At 40.7% G+C, this 15,746-nt stretch overlaps 1 protein-coding gene across 4 annotated transcripts in view; it reads left to right on the top strand.

Moving 5' to 3' along the window:
• The window catches only part of smoc2 (SPARC related modular calcium binding 2), a 46,461-nt gene that overhangs the window by 12,719 nt on the left and 17,996 nt on the right, over positions 1–15,746 (top strand). The window contains exons 3-8 of one of the 4 annotated variants that reach the window (XM_047350808.1): positions 1,911–2,008; positions 4,354–4,453; positions 6,597–6,638; positions 8,153–8,194; positions 12,419–12,493; positions 14,199–14,267. In XM_047350808.1, coding sequence (XP_047206764.1) covers positions 1,911–2,008; positions 4,354–4,453; positions 6,597–6,638; positions 8,153–8,194; positions 12,419–12,493; positions 14,199–14,267 — 426 coding nt within the window. The remainder of the gene's footprint in view (positions 1–1,910; positions 2,009–4,353; positions 4,454–6,596; positions 6,639–8,152; positions 8,195–12,418; positions 12,494–14,198; positions 14,268–15,746) is intronic. The other 3 variants (XM_047350809.1, XM_047350810.1, XM_047350811.1) reach the window with 3 other exon arrangements.

The raw sequence follows: 15,746 nt of genomic DNA, 5'->3' as shown, positions 1-15,746 counted from the left end.
GGCAACACTTGAAAAGTGATGTTCAGAGCTGAGACTGAGCTTGAGCTATTTTGCAAAGAACAGGAAAAATCTATAGATGTTTAAAGCTGGTAGTGACAAACCCCAAAAAACTTGCAGACGTAAGTGCAATAAAAGGTTTTTGCATAGACTCAGGGACGCTAAATTCAAACATGAGCAAAAAACAAATTTTTTAGTAATAAAACCATGTATCATTTTGGATCCAATTTACTGAAGTGGTCTGCTTTTTGTCAGTCTATTACATAAAATCCCCTCCAAAACAGGTTTTAAAGTCCATAAACTTTGAGTTGTATGAAAGCACTGCATGTAACACACCCAATAGTGAAGATAAAAAGCCAGAGAGGGTCAAACAACTCATAGACTCTCGTTGATATAGTCCTTCTTGGAAGGAAGAACCCATACACCCCAACACTTAGCCCCAACCCCTCTCACCCCTGCCCCACTCACCAGTTTCATATACCAGTTCAATGCTCTACAGACTGGGGACAATGCCCCTTTCTTACCATGTTAGAACACTAATGCAGGGAATGCAAGTGAAAAGGTTTGCTTTAAAAAAGTCTCATATGATGGAAAACCGCTCAGCGATTTTGTACCCGTGGTGGGTTTCCATGGCAGTCTTTCTTAACAGACATCTGGACGTAGCTGACAGTGACACTACTCAAAATGGAGGCTTCCAACTAGGAAGAAGAAAAGACAAGAGCCATGAAATTGGTTATGCATGCATCAATAGCATTACCATCCTCTCATCCCCCCCATCCTCCAGACTAAAAGGCACAGCAACGGCGAGGGAGTTTGGTGCAGAAATAACCTAGAGTCTGGTTTTAAAGCACAGGGATGGTATTGTGCTCAAGGATGGTAAGGGTGGCACCACATTTGTTTCCTATCACTGCACTCAGATTATTCAAGTGTCCCGTCATTTTTTCCAGACGATGTTTTTGCTTGGGGGACGGTTTTTCAGATTTTCCACTGCAGCTAACTTTAGAGGTCCTTAGCTCTCTGCATTCCCTCCATCCGAGACATCCTGCATCTCGCTCTGTCTTCTCATCAGTGCCACTGAAACACGTGTGCACCCTCCAGACTGAGACGCACCAGCACTAGCAAGTGTCTAATGGACACTCATTTGTGTGCCAGGGACCTTTATCCTGCTGACCAAAGCCATGTATGTTTTTTCGCTTAACGTGAGTCATTGTTTTAATGACATTAGAAGCTGCGAGCCAAAGAGGCACTGCTTTGCAGGCTGCTGATGTGTCACAACAAGTTACCATCAAACTCATCGCTGCTCCACATTTCTCAAGTGTTTGCACAGCTGGTGCTGCTGGCCAGGTGAGCTGTGGTACCTGTGGAATGACAGCATGAGCCATGGCCTTGACTACAACATGTGAAAAAGTCAAGGTGTGCATAGGTTAAAAGTTCCTGACCCGCATTTCTGCTGACAAACATTTTAATTCAAACTGAAAGTAACAGATGGCAGAGCTTTAAGACGATGCAGACATTAAGTACCGGTAAGGTTTTCCTTGTGCATCAGCCCTTTTTTGGGGTGACTGGAATATTTGGCTGGATCAAATGAGCTGCCTCACGTAGTAATGGCTTTACCACCAGGCACAATGCAGGTTTTCTGGACTTACTCCTCATAAGACTCATTTTACTCCTTCTACTCCCAACCACACAAACATCAGCAGCTTCCGAAAGGTCTTGAATCGCTTCGCCTACTGTCTCTCCCCCCAGTTTGTTTGTGTGTTTTTTTGTCTCTTGTTTTTCATATTTCATGTTCTCGTTCTCTTTTAGTATCTTGGTTTCATAGTTGTGGAGTATTTAAAAACATTGTTGTGCTGTGGGCTGAATGGAGGCCGTCTCTGATGTTTAGTGATCCTTGTGATTTGTGTTGTCCTCAGAAACATCCAGATGTGTTGCAGAGAAGAAGTACACAGAGCAACAGGCCAAGAAGCATGCCTTTGTTCCTGTATGCAACCCTGATGGCACTTATAGCGAGGTAACAAACAACATTACATATTTATTTTTATCTCCCTGTAATGATGTTGATCACTTAACAAATCATTTTAATGATCATTGTTTGTCTATTCTAGATTAAGTTTGTCCTGTTAAATCCAGATTAGCTCCTGCTTCAAAACCTTCACCTTGGGTAAATGACAGCATTCGCTGTTTAAAGCGTGACTGTCGTAAAGTTGAGCGTCTGTGGAAGAAAACTCGTTTACACGTTCATTTGCTTCACTTAAAGGATCTTTTAGTCTCTTTTAATAATGCAGTCAAAGATGCAAGGGCCGCTTACTTCTCAAACCTGGTCATAAAGAGTAGAGGGAATCCAAAGGTGTTATTTGACACAATTACTGATATCCTTACTCCTGCTCTACCTGTTGTTCCAATTTCTTCAAATGAGGATTGTAATAATTTTCTTTCTTTTCTGGTAGATAAAATCAGTAATATAAGATCTAACATCTCCCCGTCTGGTTCTTCACTGACCGTACCTGCTCCAGCTCGACCTGATGTTATAGAAAGTTTTTCTCCTATTTCTTTAATTGAGCTAGAAAAATTAGTGGACTCAACGAAAGCATCTTCTTGCTCTCTTGATATTCTACCTGCCTCTCTGTTCAAAAATGTTTTCCGCCATATCAGTCCCTGTGTGCTTTCGATAATTAACACTTCACTGGCCTCTGGTCAAGTACCCACTTACCTTAAGAACGATGTCACCCACTTTTAAAGAAACCCAAGCTTGACCCTTCTATTTTCAACAGTTATAGACCAATTTCAAAATTACCCTTTTTATCTAAGATTCTGGAAAAGGTTGTATCTATGCAGCTGATAGCCTTCATGGACAAACACAATATCCTTGACAAATATCAGTCTGGTTTTCGTAAGTTTCATTCCACAGAAACAGCTCTTGTTAGAGTTTCTAGCGATATCTTGTTGCGTAGTGATGCAGGAGAGTGTTCTGCTGTGCTGATGTTGGACCTTACTTCTGCCTTCGATACTGTTGACCATCATATCTTGCTCGATAGGCTGAGACATTGGGTGGGTGTATCTGGTTCTGCTTTAGAGTGGTTCACTTCATATCTATCTGAACGATGCTTCTGTGTGGCTGCCTCTAGGTACAGGTCCTCTCCAGCCTCCCTTTCTTGTGGTGTCCCCCAAGGTTCTGTCCTAGGGCCCTTGTTATTTTTATTGTATTTGCTTCCTTTACAGCATATCCTGAGCACTTATGAGGGCATTTCTTATCACTGTTATGCTGACGATATTCAGCTGTATATTTCCTTTAAGCCTGAACATGTTTTTAAGTTACAGTTGCTGATTGTATGTTTTGAATCTATCAAAAGTTGGATGGCTGATAACTTTCTCCAACTTAATGATGAAAAAACTGAAGTCCTTGTTTGTGCCCCTGATAGATTTATACCCAGGATAATGGAAGCTCTTGGTCCTCTTGGCAAATTTGCTAAATCTTCCATCAGGAACCTTGGTGTAACCTTTGACTCTGCTTTCTCCTTAGATACCCACATCAAATCTCTGGTTCACTCTTGTTTTTATCATTTACGTAACCTTGCTAAGTTAAGTCACATTGTGTCACGTTCTGAACTTGAGATTGCTATCCATGCATTCATTTCCTCACGTTTGGATTACTGTAATGCTTTATTTACCTGTCTTAGGAAAAACTCCCTGGAACGTCTCCAGGTTGTTCAGAATGCTGCTGCTAGACTTCTGACAAAATCTTCTAAGTATTCCCACTCCACACCGTTACTCATCCAGCTGCACTGGCTCCCCATTAAATTCAGAGCTCAGTTTAAGATTCTGGTCCTGACTTATAGAGGTCTTCATGGTCAAGCCCCAACTTATATCAGTGAACTCTTATATCCGTACAATCCCCCCAGGTCTCTGAGGTCATGCGATAAAGTCCTACTGGCTGTACATCACACAAGGCTGAAAACTAAGGGTGATAGAGCTTTTGCAACAGTAGCTCCCCGACTCTGGAACTCTATCCCCTTGTGTATAAGGACTGCGGATTCGGTGGTGTCTTTTAAAAAACAGCTAAAAACTCATCTTTTTAGACTTGCGTTTGGTTAGTTTATTTTTGATTTTATCTTATCTTCTTCTATTTTACATATATAAATATATTATTCCAATTGTACTTTGTATTAGTGTTGTGAAGCACTTTGTGATCTGTGTCTTGAGAGGTGCTATATAAATAAAATTTTACTTACTTACTTACTTACTTACATAAATAATGCTTAGATTCCTAATTAAAGCGAAAACATTTGACCAGGGAGGCCGTTCATTGTTTAACCTTTGCTGTATGCAATGAAGTAACACTTGAAAATGTTTCCATAGGTTCAGTGCCACAGCTACACTGGATACTGCTGGTGCGTCACCCCCAACGGGCGACCAATCAGTGGTTCTTCTGTTGTCAATAAAAAGCCTCGATGCCAAGGTGGGTAAATTCACAATATTTCTTTTATATTGTAATTTTTAAGGTATCATAGCCCCTTCCAAAAGTATTCACATCTCTTGATCCTTTTTAATTTGGTCATGTTACAACCACAAACTTCAATGTTTTTCATTTTTGGACTTTATGTGAGGTATTAATGTTCTTCTCAAAACAGCTAAAGCTCAGTCAGATTGGATGCACCAATGAACATAAATTTTCAAGTCTTGCTAAAGAGTCTTAATTGGATTTAGGTTTGGACTTTGACTGGACCATTCTAACATATGGATATGCTTTGCTCGAACCTCTAATAGGTTTTCCTTCAGGATTCTCCTGTATTGTGGTTGACTGTGGCTCAATGGGAAGAGTTGTCTTGCAATCTGAAAGTTGTTGGTTTGACTCCAACCTTCTCCTGTCATATGTTGTTGTGCCCCTGGGCAAGTCTAAGTTGCCCAACGATCTGTGTATTTGTGTATAAATGTCTGTGTGACTGGGTAAATGTGGTTCTAGTGAACAGTGTTTTTAGTGGTCTGTATGACTAGAAAAGTGTTGTATAAATTCAGTCCATTGACCATTTAGCTCCATCCATCTTTCCATCAACTTTGGTGGGGTTCATGATGCTGCCACTGCCCTGTCTCACGATGAGGACGATGTATTCAGAATGATGTACAGTGTTTGTTTACATAGTGTTTCGCATGTAAGCCAAACATTTGTATTTTTGCTTCATTTCAACATCGCACCTTCTTCTCATGCTTGTTGTGTTCCCTACATGGTTTGTGTGGCAAACTGCACTGGGTACTTTTTATTGCACTCTTTCAACAATGTCTTGCTGCTGTTCTAGTGTACATTACTGGCAGTTGTCCTGTCAATAGATTCTCTAATCTGAACTGTGGATCTCTGCATCTCTTCCATTGTTACCAAGGCCATCTTGGCTGCTTTTTTGATTATTGCTCTCCTTGCCCAACCTGTCTGTTTAAAGGTGTATCCATGTGTTGGTAGGTCTGCACAGTTGGTCCATCCTCTTTCCATGTTCAGGTGATGGATTCAACAGAGCTCTGTGAGATGTTCTGCTCCAGCGCTTTGGGCTTGGACTTTCACATAAAATCCCAATATAAGAAATCAAAATTTATGGATGTTGTGTGACAAAATGTAAAATTTGTAAGGATTTGTGTGTTTTTTTAAAGCTTGATTTGCATTTTTACGTTTTGATGATTTAAAAATTCAGTATAACAGTATAGCATTGGATTTTATGTTTGTGAAGAGAGGGCAAAGTATTTCCATCTCTGTGGGAAAGCGATTTGTGCTGGACTGACAGCCACAGGGGGTTCCAGGTCCTTCCCAAGCCCGAGTATTGCTCAACATTTCTAGGCTGCGGTCTAAACAATCTGAGTAGAAAGTCCATGATGCAGAGTTAATTAATAAAGTTTAACTGTAAAGAATGAAAGGGTTTTTAGAGGACAGTCCCTGCCACAAAACCCACTAACCAATGCCACATGTCCTGCCTGCACCTCTCTCTGCGACTGCCTGAGAGGGTGTCGGTGTCCCACTAGCGAGAGGGTCTCAGCCCAGCAGTAGCTGCTGCAATGCAATTTTTAAAGATATTTTATCGGCACTAGTGGTCTTTATTTATTTTTTATCAGTGGGCAGACAGGATAGATGGGTAGAGAGAGGGGGAGACATTAGGCAAATGTCGCCGGGTCTGGGAATTGAACCCGGGACAGCTGCTTTGAGGACTGTAGACTCTGCATATGGTCGCGCGCTTAACCCCTACACCATCAGCGCCGCGCCCCAATTTTCACCTTTACTTTAACGATAGTTGTGCTCACAAGCCAAAAGGGTGGCCAGATGGGGTACCGGGGTAATATTCGAGTGGTAAACCAAATCCAAAAGTCATTCAGACAGTCAAATCAGGAAAGGGGGGAGGTTGGGGGGATGTGAGGGTTTTGTGGGGGTGTTGTTATGGAGGCAAATCTACCTCTATTTAAGCTGCTGGTTTTTATGGATGTAAGCTGTTCAGTTATCACTTAAGACAGACAGGGAACAGAAACAGAAAATATAATGTGTTAAAATCCTCAATCAACTGTCTTTTGTCAATTGGAAATAAAAGTGGTTCAGATTTTTTTTGTAATTGTGACTCTTTTGCTTTTAGGTTCTAAACAAGACAGATCAGTCCCCATAGATCCAAGACCAGGTGAGAAGTTTGTATAAGAAAACACACTGACTCCTATGTTATGCATATTTATTTGGACTTCCTTGGTATTATATGGTGTAGTGGCTAGGGTTGGGCATATCTTGAATTCCTTGTTTTGATTCCAGTTCCTAGAGATTCTCAATTCCAATTCATTTACGAGGCAGCTTGCTAACCAGGTTAGCTCAGGGCAAACTATTAATTAGCTTAGCTCTATTGTTGTAACTAACCTAAATGTTGGTGAGTCCACATCTAAAAAGGGATGCAACATTTTCACAATATGTGTGCTGTAACTTGTAGCATATCGCGGAGTCTGGTCTACTGGCTGGCTATCGTTAACAACGCCAGACCATTTATCCATGAAAAATACACAGGCTTATGTTAGCTGGGTATCTGCATTTGAGCTGACCCACCGTTTTAGGTCTAGTATAACTGGTTACCTGCCTTAATGTTGGCATAAGATGTATTTTTTGTTTTACTTACCTGATTCTGACGGCAGTGCTGTGATAGGCTATGTTGGAGCTAAAGGAAGAGGCAGCGGAGAAAGGAAGGCGCAGCATGTTAAAGACGGTGCATTTTATTACTTCTACACTATGAATGTGGAGGTGTTTAATCATGCACCGTCCTCTGCATGATATATATATATATTATTGCAAGTATTGTACTGAGCCGAATGTTCATGTCTTCAATTAAAGTTCAGCCACACTTTCGATCACCTCCGCACACTGTCCATGGATGTGTACACACTTCCTGCGGATCCTTCCTTGTTGGTGTTCGGCGACCTCTTCTTCTGGCCAGCGAACTGGGTATCAAAACTAGGAACCGAAATTTAAAAGTTTGAACAATTCCAGGAGAATCATGATGTTAGTCTGGTTCCAATCAATGTTTATACACTTAATTGTGAAGTTAACAATAACAATTGTGGGCTATAGAGACAAACAGCCAACAGAAAGTAAGCACTAAGCCATTCATAGGTTGGCAGGACGGGATGATTACAATTAGCCAGTTGTGATCAGTTCAAAAAATGTTAAGTTCCTTTTTTCTTTCCCTGTACTAAAAATTACTATTGAGGTAACCAAGCCATTCTGAGGCAATGATACATCTGTCCTAAGATGCATGTGAATTAAGCACGTTTGAGCAGTAGGAATGAAAAAATCAGCAACTGGATCATTTATAACGATGCAGCGTAACAATCCCTACATATTTCTTGCAATACAGCAGAGGATCTGTTTGCCTTTCCTCTTGTTCCAGCCAGTAGCACTGGAACAAGGCAGTTAAATAGGGCAGTCTGCACCTGTTGTGCATCTGTTATCCATTGCACGCGCAATCTTTAAAAAATCGCACGCAACATGCCCACTTATTACATGTGCAATTTATTTATAGTACTCGCAAATTAGCACCCGATATTTGGGTTCTATGAAGTTCAGGCCCATAATGTGTTAAAATCCTCAATCAATTGTCATTTGGAAACAAAAGTGGCTCAGATTTTTTGTAATTGTGACTGTGTTGCATTTTAGGTTCAAAACAAGAGAGAGGAACTCCGATAGATCAAAAACCAGGTGAGAAAAATTAACTTCTAATGAATGTATGTTCAGCCTCACTCCCTTGATATAAACAGTTTTTGTGGCAGCTTGGAAGCAAACATTTATTGTCATACATATTGCTGCTTTTGGTTCCACAAACCTTCCTTACTGTATGTTATCTGTGTAGAGAATCTTTGGGGAAGGGAAAAGTGCTCAGTTCATCCTTTTCTGTTTTCCCAATAAACGTTCCTACATGCATTCAACATAGGCTCATTAGAAAGGTCTTTGTTTTACAGAGAACAATCTGTTGAGAACAATGGGCAGTCACACGCTGCAGTTCCAAACAACAGATCATCATCTGTATATAGTAATAAGATAAGATTGTATTTGACACTTTATTGTACATTAAATGTACAGAAAAATGAAAAGAATTTTCAGCATCTAGCAAGAGAATACTATACAAAGTTCTAAAATGCACAAAGCACATATCTGAAACAAATCACATGCAATCAAACACAATCATTAATGTTAAAAATGTGATTTAAAATGTTGTTTAAATAATTTAAAGACCGATTGTGATTTAGTCATGATTTATGCCGTCAAGCTTTTTAGAATTTGTGCTCTGAAATATGATGATAGGTAGGACTTGGCAGGCTGAATAGTTTGTCAAAATCTAAACATTTGATGGAGGCAATCAGCCTGTGGCACTGCTGAGGTCTTATGGAGGCCCAGGATGCTTCAATAGCGGCCTTTAGCTCATCCAGAGTGTTGGGTCTTGAGTCTCTCAACGTTCTCTTCACAATATCCCACAGATTCTCTATGGGGTTCAGGTCAGGAGAGTTGGCAGGCCAATTGAGCACAGTGATACCATGGTCAGTAAACCATTTACCAGTGGTTTTGGCACTGTAAGCAGGTGCCAGGTCGTGCTGAAAAATGAAATCTTCATCTCCATAAAGCTTTTCAGCAGATTGAACCATGAAATGCACCAAAATCTCCTGATAGCTAGCTGCATTGACCCTGCCCTTGATAAAACACAGTGGACCAACACCAGCAGCACGGCACCCCAGACCATCACTGACTGTGGGTACTTGACACTGGACTTCTGGTATTTTGGCATTTCCTTCTCCCCAGTCTTCCTCCAGAATCTGGCACCTTGATTTCCGAATGACATGCAGAATTTGCTTTCATCCGAAAAAAGTACTTTGGACCACTGAGCAACAGTCCAGTGCTGCTTCTCTGTAGCCCAGGTCAGGCGCTTCTGCCGCTGTTTCTGGTTCAAAAGTGGCTTGACCTGGGGAATGCGGCACCTGTACCTCATTTCCTGCACACGCCTGTGTACGGTGGCTCTGGATGTTTCTACTCCAGACTCAGTCCACTGCTTCCGCAGGTCCCCCAAGGTCTGGAATCGGCCCTTCTCCACAATCTTCCTCAGGGTCCGGTCACCTCTTCTCGTTGTGCAGCGTTTTCTGCCACACTTTTTCCTTCCCACAGACTTCCCACTGAGGTGCCTTGATACAGCACTCTGGGAACAGCCTATTCGTTCAGAAATGTCTTTCTGTGTCTTACCCTCTTGCTTGAGGGTGTCAATAGTGGCCTTCTGGACAGCAGTCAGGTCGGCAGTCTTACCCATGATTGGGGTTTTGAGTGATGAACCAGGCTGGGAGTTTTAAAGGCCTCAGGAATCTTTTGCAGGTGTTTAGAGTTAACTCGTTGATTCAGATGATTAGGTTCATAGCTCGTTTAGAGACCCTTTTAATGATATGCTAATTTTGTGAGATAGGAATTTTGGGTTTTCATGAGCTGTATGCCAAAATCATCCGTATTAAGACAATAAAAGACCTGAAATATTTCAGTTAGTGTGCAATGAATCTCAAATATATGAATGTTAAATTTTCATCATGACATTATGGAAAATAATGAACTTTATCACAATATGCTAATATTTTGAGAAGGACCTGTATGTTTTTTAATCTGCGTCCTGCCTCTGGGATATCCCACAGGGGTTACGTATCAACGCTTCCCTCTAAAATATTTTTATTAAATATGTTTTATGTTTTGTTTGAACGTGTTTCTAGGAGAGAGTTTATGGTCCACTGTAACAGACCATAACCAACTTCAGTGCCTAAACCTGTCCATTATCTTCACCAGGCAGTTGAGTCAAGTTGAGGAGCATTAACTCAAAAGATCGTGTTTTCTAATAATTTTCTCTCTTCAGGTTGGTTCTTTTTTGACCAAAGTCTCATAAGGTACAAGGAAATGTCCCCAGATTAAACTCCAGTCTACTTTCACTCTCTCTTATCAAACTTCTGCCACTTTCAAGATAAACAACCACTAAGATTTTCTTTGTTTTAGTACCACAAAGTGTTAAATCTGCTCAACTTCTTTAACTGATGAGGTTTGAAAGAGCGTAATTTGGGTTGATTGGGATAGATTCCTGATGTGATAGTGTCATTTGTGTTTCTCCTATGGGTTATTCATGCCAGGTTGACTGTATGCTTTTCATTCTGTTAACAGTTCAGTGTATAGTATCCATCTTAGCCAGGTCATTACGCATGCATCAAGTGAGGAGGAGTGTTGAAATAAAGAGGGAGGGAGGTTAGGAGGGGAGGGACAGGGACAAGCTGTGGTTCAATCTGAATATATTGGATAAACAGGGTGGTGAAAAGAAGAATAAACTGTAGGTTTGTGGTATGCCAGCACTGAAAATAGCTGTGATTGCATAAATATTTTGATTTAAAAGAACCCCATCAGGACCAAAGTGCTTTACAACACAGTGCCTTGCAACATGATTTATTGCCCTACAACCACAAACGTCAATGTATTTCATTGGGATTTTATGTAACAGAACAACACAACACGGTCCACAGAATGATTATTAGTTGTGGACACCTACTAATAGGACAACAACATTGCAGCCAGAGGTAAAATTGAAAGGGTTAGATCAAGCAAAATAATTTCGAAGAATGGCAGAATTCTAAGTCCGAGAAATGTGAAAACATTTGAAAAATGGTTTTCATTAGTTTGAAAAGAAACATTTGCATAAATTTCAGCCTATATTAGTCACGCTACTAGAGAAATACCAAAAAAGACTTGAAGCTGCAACTACAGCCAAAGGTGGTTCTACAATTTATTGAAGAGACTGAATACAAACTCATGCCACACCTTTATTTGTCACACATAAAAAAAAAAACATTCATCCTTTTCCTTCCACTTTGTAATCATGTTCTACGTTTTGGTGAATAAAAGTTTAATAAAATGCACAAAAGGGAGTGGTTTTAATGTCACAAAGTTCAAGGGGCCTTAATACGTCTGCATGGCACTGAACACTGCAGCAGTTTGAAAATCGGAACGTAGGGCTATAAACAACAAACGCTTTGCCTTAAGCACAATTTTGCTGCTTGACTTTTTTTCACATACTAGAATCATATGCAGCTGACGACTGACAAACAGCAGTTAAACTAATGCCTTATGACCACAAATAGCACGGGGGTTTCCTGGCAGATTCTAAGAGAGGTGTTACATTCATGTAAAAGGCCACAAAGTAAAGATCTGTTATTAGTGGTTTACTGTAAATCCAAATCATAAATATGCCTTTGAATTGGCATTTCCATCCTTAAATTGAGTGGGATAATAGCATGTGTGACTCAGTCACACTAACTGGATGCATTTCAACACATTGCACAGGCATGAGAAGATAAATTACTGGCATAAAAACCCTGGATTTTATGCCACTTTTTGTGGAAATTCATTGTTATAGAAAGTTTTATATACATTGTATCCCTACTGGCTGAAGCTGGGTCTGAAACACCTCAGTGTTGCAGAGTGACCCAGTCTGAGGTTAACCGCCACGACTGTCATGGTCTTCACCCTGAGGCTCCCTCCCTGCCTCTCTTCTACCACAGAACAAACAAACAAAAACCAAACAAATATACTCAGATTTCCGACTCGTAACTGGTACACCTCAGACTTACTGCAGTTCTCACCTAGAAATGTTCCCACCTCTGTACAGCTTTTATTTTCACACAAAAAGATGGAAAAAGCAGGAATGATCTCTGTTTGCCTTTTTAGCAATAAAGCCGCTAGGCTATGGAACCACTGCTGTCTTTTCCTTTTTTTTCAGAAGCCAGTCTTCAGTCTTCAACACAACCTGTTTCTGTTCTTCTCCTCTTCACTCTTTCCCCCTTTATTCTTATTGACCGGGCAACGTGCAAAATCACATTGTAATGTGTTGTCTAATCTTGCTAACATTTGTAATTGTAGTCTCTTTGCAAATATTCTCCATTCTAAATGCAGAACCTATCGCTGTGGAGCCACCATCTCCTCCAGAAGAAGAAGGTAAGCTGGTCTTAATCAGAAAAATCTGTTACTGTTTTATTTACTGATAATCAGACACTGACTTAATGGTGGTGGCAAAATACAGGGTGAACCAGCAGGAGGGGTTAAGATGGGAGTAGAAGCAGGAGAAAAAAACTCAGTCCAGGAAACCGGAGCCAGAAATGTAAGAAGGTCATAGGATCTGATGTTCAAGGATGTTCCTTCAACCAACCCATAGCTTTCCTAAACCACAAGGGCCTTGACCCAACCTGAAGACTCAGATTTTAGGATAAGCCCGATGAACCCACCGGCAAGTTGAGCTGTGTACAGTGTGTTTGATTTTTGTTTTGTTAAATCACAAATACATCAGACATAGTAACAGTTACAATAGTGGTTCCGCTTGAAAAATATTCTTGTGTATCATCTTATTGTAGAGTTTAAAGCAGTGATCCAAAATTTGGACAATACATTTGAATTTCTTGAAAGATAAGCTTTGAAATATAAAGATTTTTCTCTCAAATTGTTGGATGCTTTGACTCCTCAGGTTTGGTGGTGCTACTTATTCTTCCACTCTGATGATGTTGTGATCCAGGACTGGAGGAAGTCTAAAAGACTGTTGCATCTCTTTATGTTGACATCTTTTTCTAAGCTTATGCAATATGTTCATCTTTCTGATGGTCTTTGCTGCCTCATCCTCCATGGTAATTTTGATGCTCACCTGTCCTCCACCTCCCTTTGTCTGCTTAGCGTGCAGTCTCTGGATGCTGGACTAATGTGTGTTGTAAGAAGCTCCTTGTCTTCATACCATTGGCTACTTTCTGCTCCTTTGGTCAGGCTGCTACACATTTAATGGCAAACAGAGCCAACATGTTGCTGCTTTGTTTTTCCCATTTAACTGGCTCTTCTGGACCTGCCTTACTCTTCGGACATACTTGCTAGACGCTGACTTTTTTATTACTTTATTGTGATTTGTGTTGCCTGTGAGATCTCAGTCTATTTATTGCTGTCCTAAACATCTGCAGTGTCAACTTCTTGTAGGTAGTTCCCCTCAGCCATGATCATCTTGCGTCCTTTGGATGCTACGAGGCCACCCTTTTCCAGTCTGAATGAGATTCTGGTGTCCATGCTGTATGTTCCAGTTAGGTAGATCAGTGAGTCATTGTTATTGCACGGCTTGAGGTCATTCATCTAGAAGATGCTTGATGATTGCTCCACTTCATCACTGGTATTTGTTGTAACTCTTTGCGATGCTCTAGCAGAGGAACGTCATGTCGAAGCTGAACAGACGCAGGGACAGGGTATCAGCTCCATATAAACTTTTGCAACTGGCTTTAAATTGAACTTTGCAACCTTTAGTTTCCTGTTTTACAGTTCCAGGGCCTCTAGGATCCATCAATTTTCAGTCTCCAGTAGTCAGTTCAGGTTTTGCAAAGGTTTATTGAACCTCACTTCTGTATTGAACCATAAATTACATTTTCACACTTTTACCTGTTCTTACTATATGTACAAATTAAACAAGACTTGCGTCGATTACATGATGTGCTGTCTGTCCCTGGTAACTTCAGCCACATCTAGCCGACCTTTCATGTTCACTCCTGGAGTTTGTGACACAATAATCGTCATGTGTTTTATAGTATAACTTGGTGAACTACCTGGATTGACTCAGAAAACATACATCTGTGTTTTGGGCTCCTGCTAACAAAACTGTCTTGGTGATTTCTTTTAGACGTCACTTCCCCATACCCCGATCTGTTGGAACAGGCCTACAACCGGCAGAATAGATCCAGAGCATCATGTGAGTTTCACAGTACTTTTTTCTTTGAAATTTTGGAAAGTCTTCAAACCTCAGCAGAAAGTCCACATTTAGTTTGTCTGACGTGTGTAAGCAATCATAGTTTGAGGCTGTTCCTGTCTTTTAAGGACAGATGGTGGGTTGTGAAACCAATAGATCTTGGTGCTGAAGTGCATCATGCTTTGAGGATCTGTTTCACTGTGGTTTCTTGTATTGCTTCAAACCTGTAATTATCGCCACATGGCACAAATGCTTGATCTCCCACTCTTTTCTTTTTACGCACGTGTGTGTTTATCTTTATACCAGTTTCGTGCACATAGGGGAAACATGTTTGTTTCTGTATTTTAGACTAGCCCATTGATGAGAACCTTCTGTGTATGTGTGGGTCTGTGCATGAATCTCATTATCATAATTTACAACCAATAATAAGCCTGAGAAAGGTTGCATTGGTGGTTTTGATTACCATTTGCTCTTTGGTGTATTGGGGTGAAAAAAACACCCTGGCCCCAACAAAGTGAGCCAATAAAGAGGCACTGGAGTGAAGAGAGTTAGTTTTGAGAGTGCAGAGGTATTTAATTTGGTCCCTTTTGTGTGGCTGAAGATCCCCTATGAAAATAAACAAAGAAAAAGAATATCCATAATCCCACAGCAGCCTCAGAGCCTTAAGGCATGCACCAAAGGGAGGGAGAGCTTGGCAATAAAAGCCCTCATATATTAAAAGGTCCTCCTTTCTTTGCTGACTTCATTACGCTTATCTTTCTTGGAGAGCTGCATGAAAGCAAGCTGGAGAGGTTGTATAAAATGCAGCTTCTCACCCATCATGGCCACTTTTCTCTGCATGCAAACAATAGACAATATCAAAAGAATTGTTTTATTAATGGAAATTTGGAGCATGTACACATGTAGACTCCTGGTAATGATCACTGTGCTGCCTTAGTCTCATGTCTCTCTCTCTCTCTCTCTCTCTCTCTCTCTGTCTCTCTCACACACACACACACACACACACACACACACACACACACACACACACACACACACACACACACACACACACACACACACACACACACACACACACACACGTACTAAGCTACAAAGGGCATAAGGAGTGTCCAAATATTTACTTAACTTGGGGCAAAGGGAGCTGTACTTAGTCATTAGCCTGTTAATGTCCATAAACAGTGCCATGGGGGGCTGATATAGCAGTCTACACACAATGTCTCCAAAAGCTCATCCTCAACAGGCATCTCTAATATAACAAGTGTGCTGATAGTGCAACTGATTTTATTTTGGTAATGAATGAAAAAATCAGAAAGACTGCATGGGGTGGAAATCCAAAATTGTTTGCCAGATCTGATAAGAGTTCTCCTTAATAAACTATAAACACATCCTTTGTTTATACATACGCATAGGGACGTTTTTTGGTAAGTCTTGCTACTTGGACCACCTAAGTTAAAACTGACATTGCAGACATATCTGATG

Source organism: Girardinichthys multiradiatus, chromosome 22, assembly GCF_021462225.1.
Source record: "Girardinichthys multiradiatus isolate DD_20200921_A chromosome 22, DD_fGirMul_XY1, whole genome shotgun sequence".
NCBI classification, from domain to species: Eukaryota; Metazoa; Chordata; class Actinopteri; order Cyprinodontiformes; family Goodeidae; genus Girardinichthys; species Girardinichthys multiradiatus.
The sequence above is the reverse complement of the archived record's forward strand: the minus strand, read 5'-3'. Positions and strand labels throughout refer to the sequence as shown.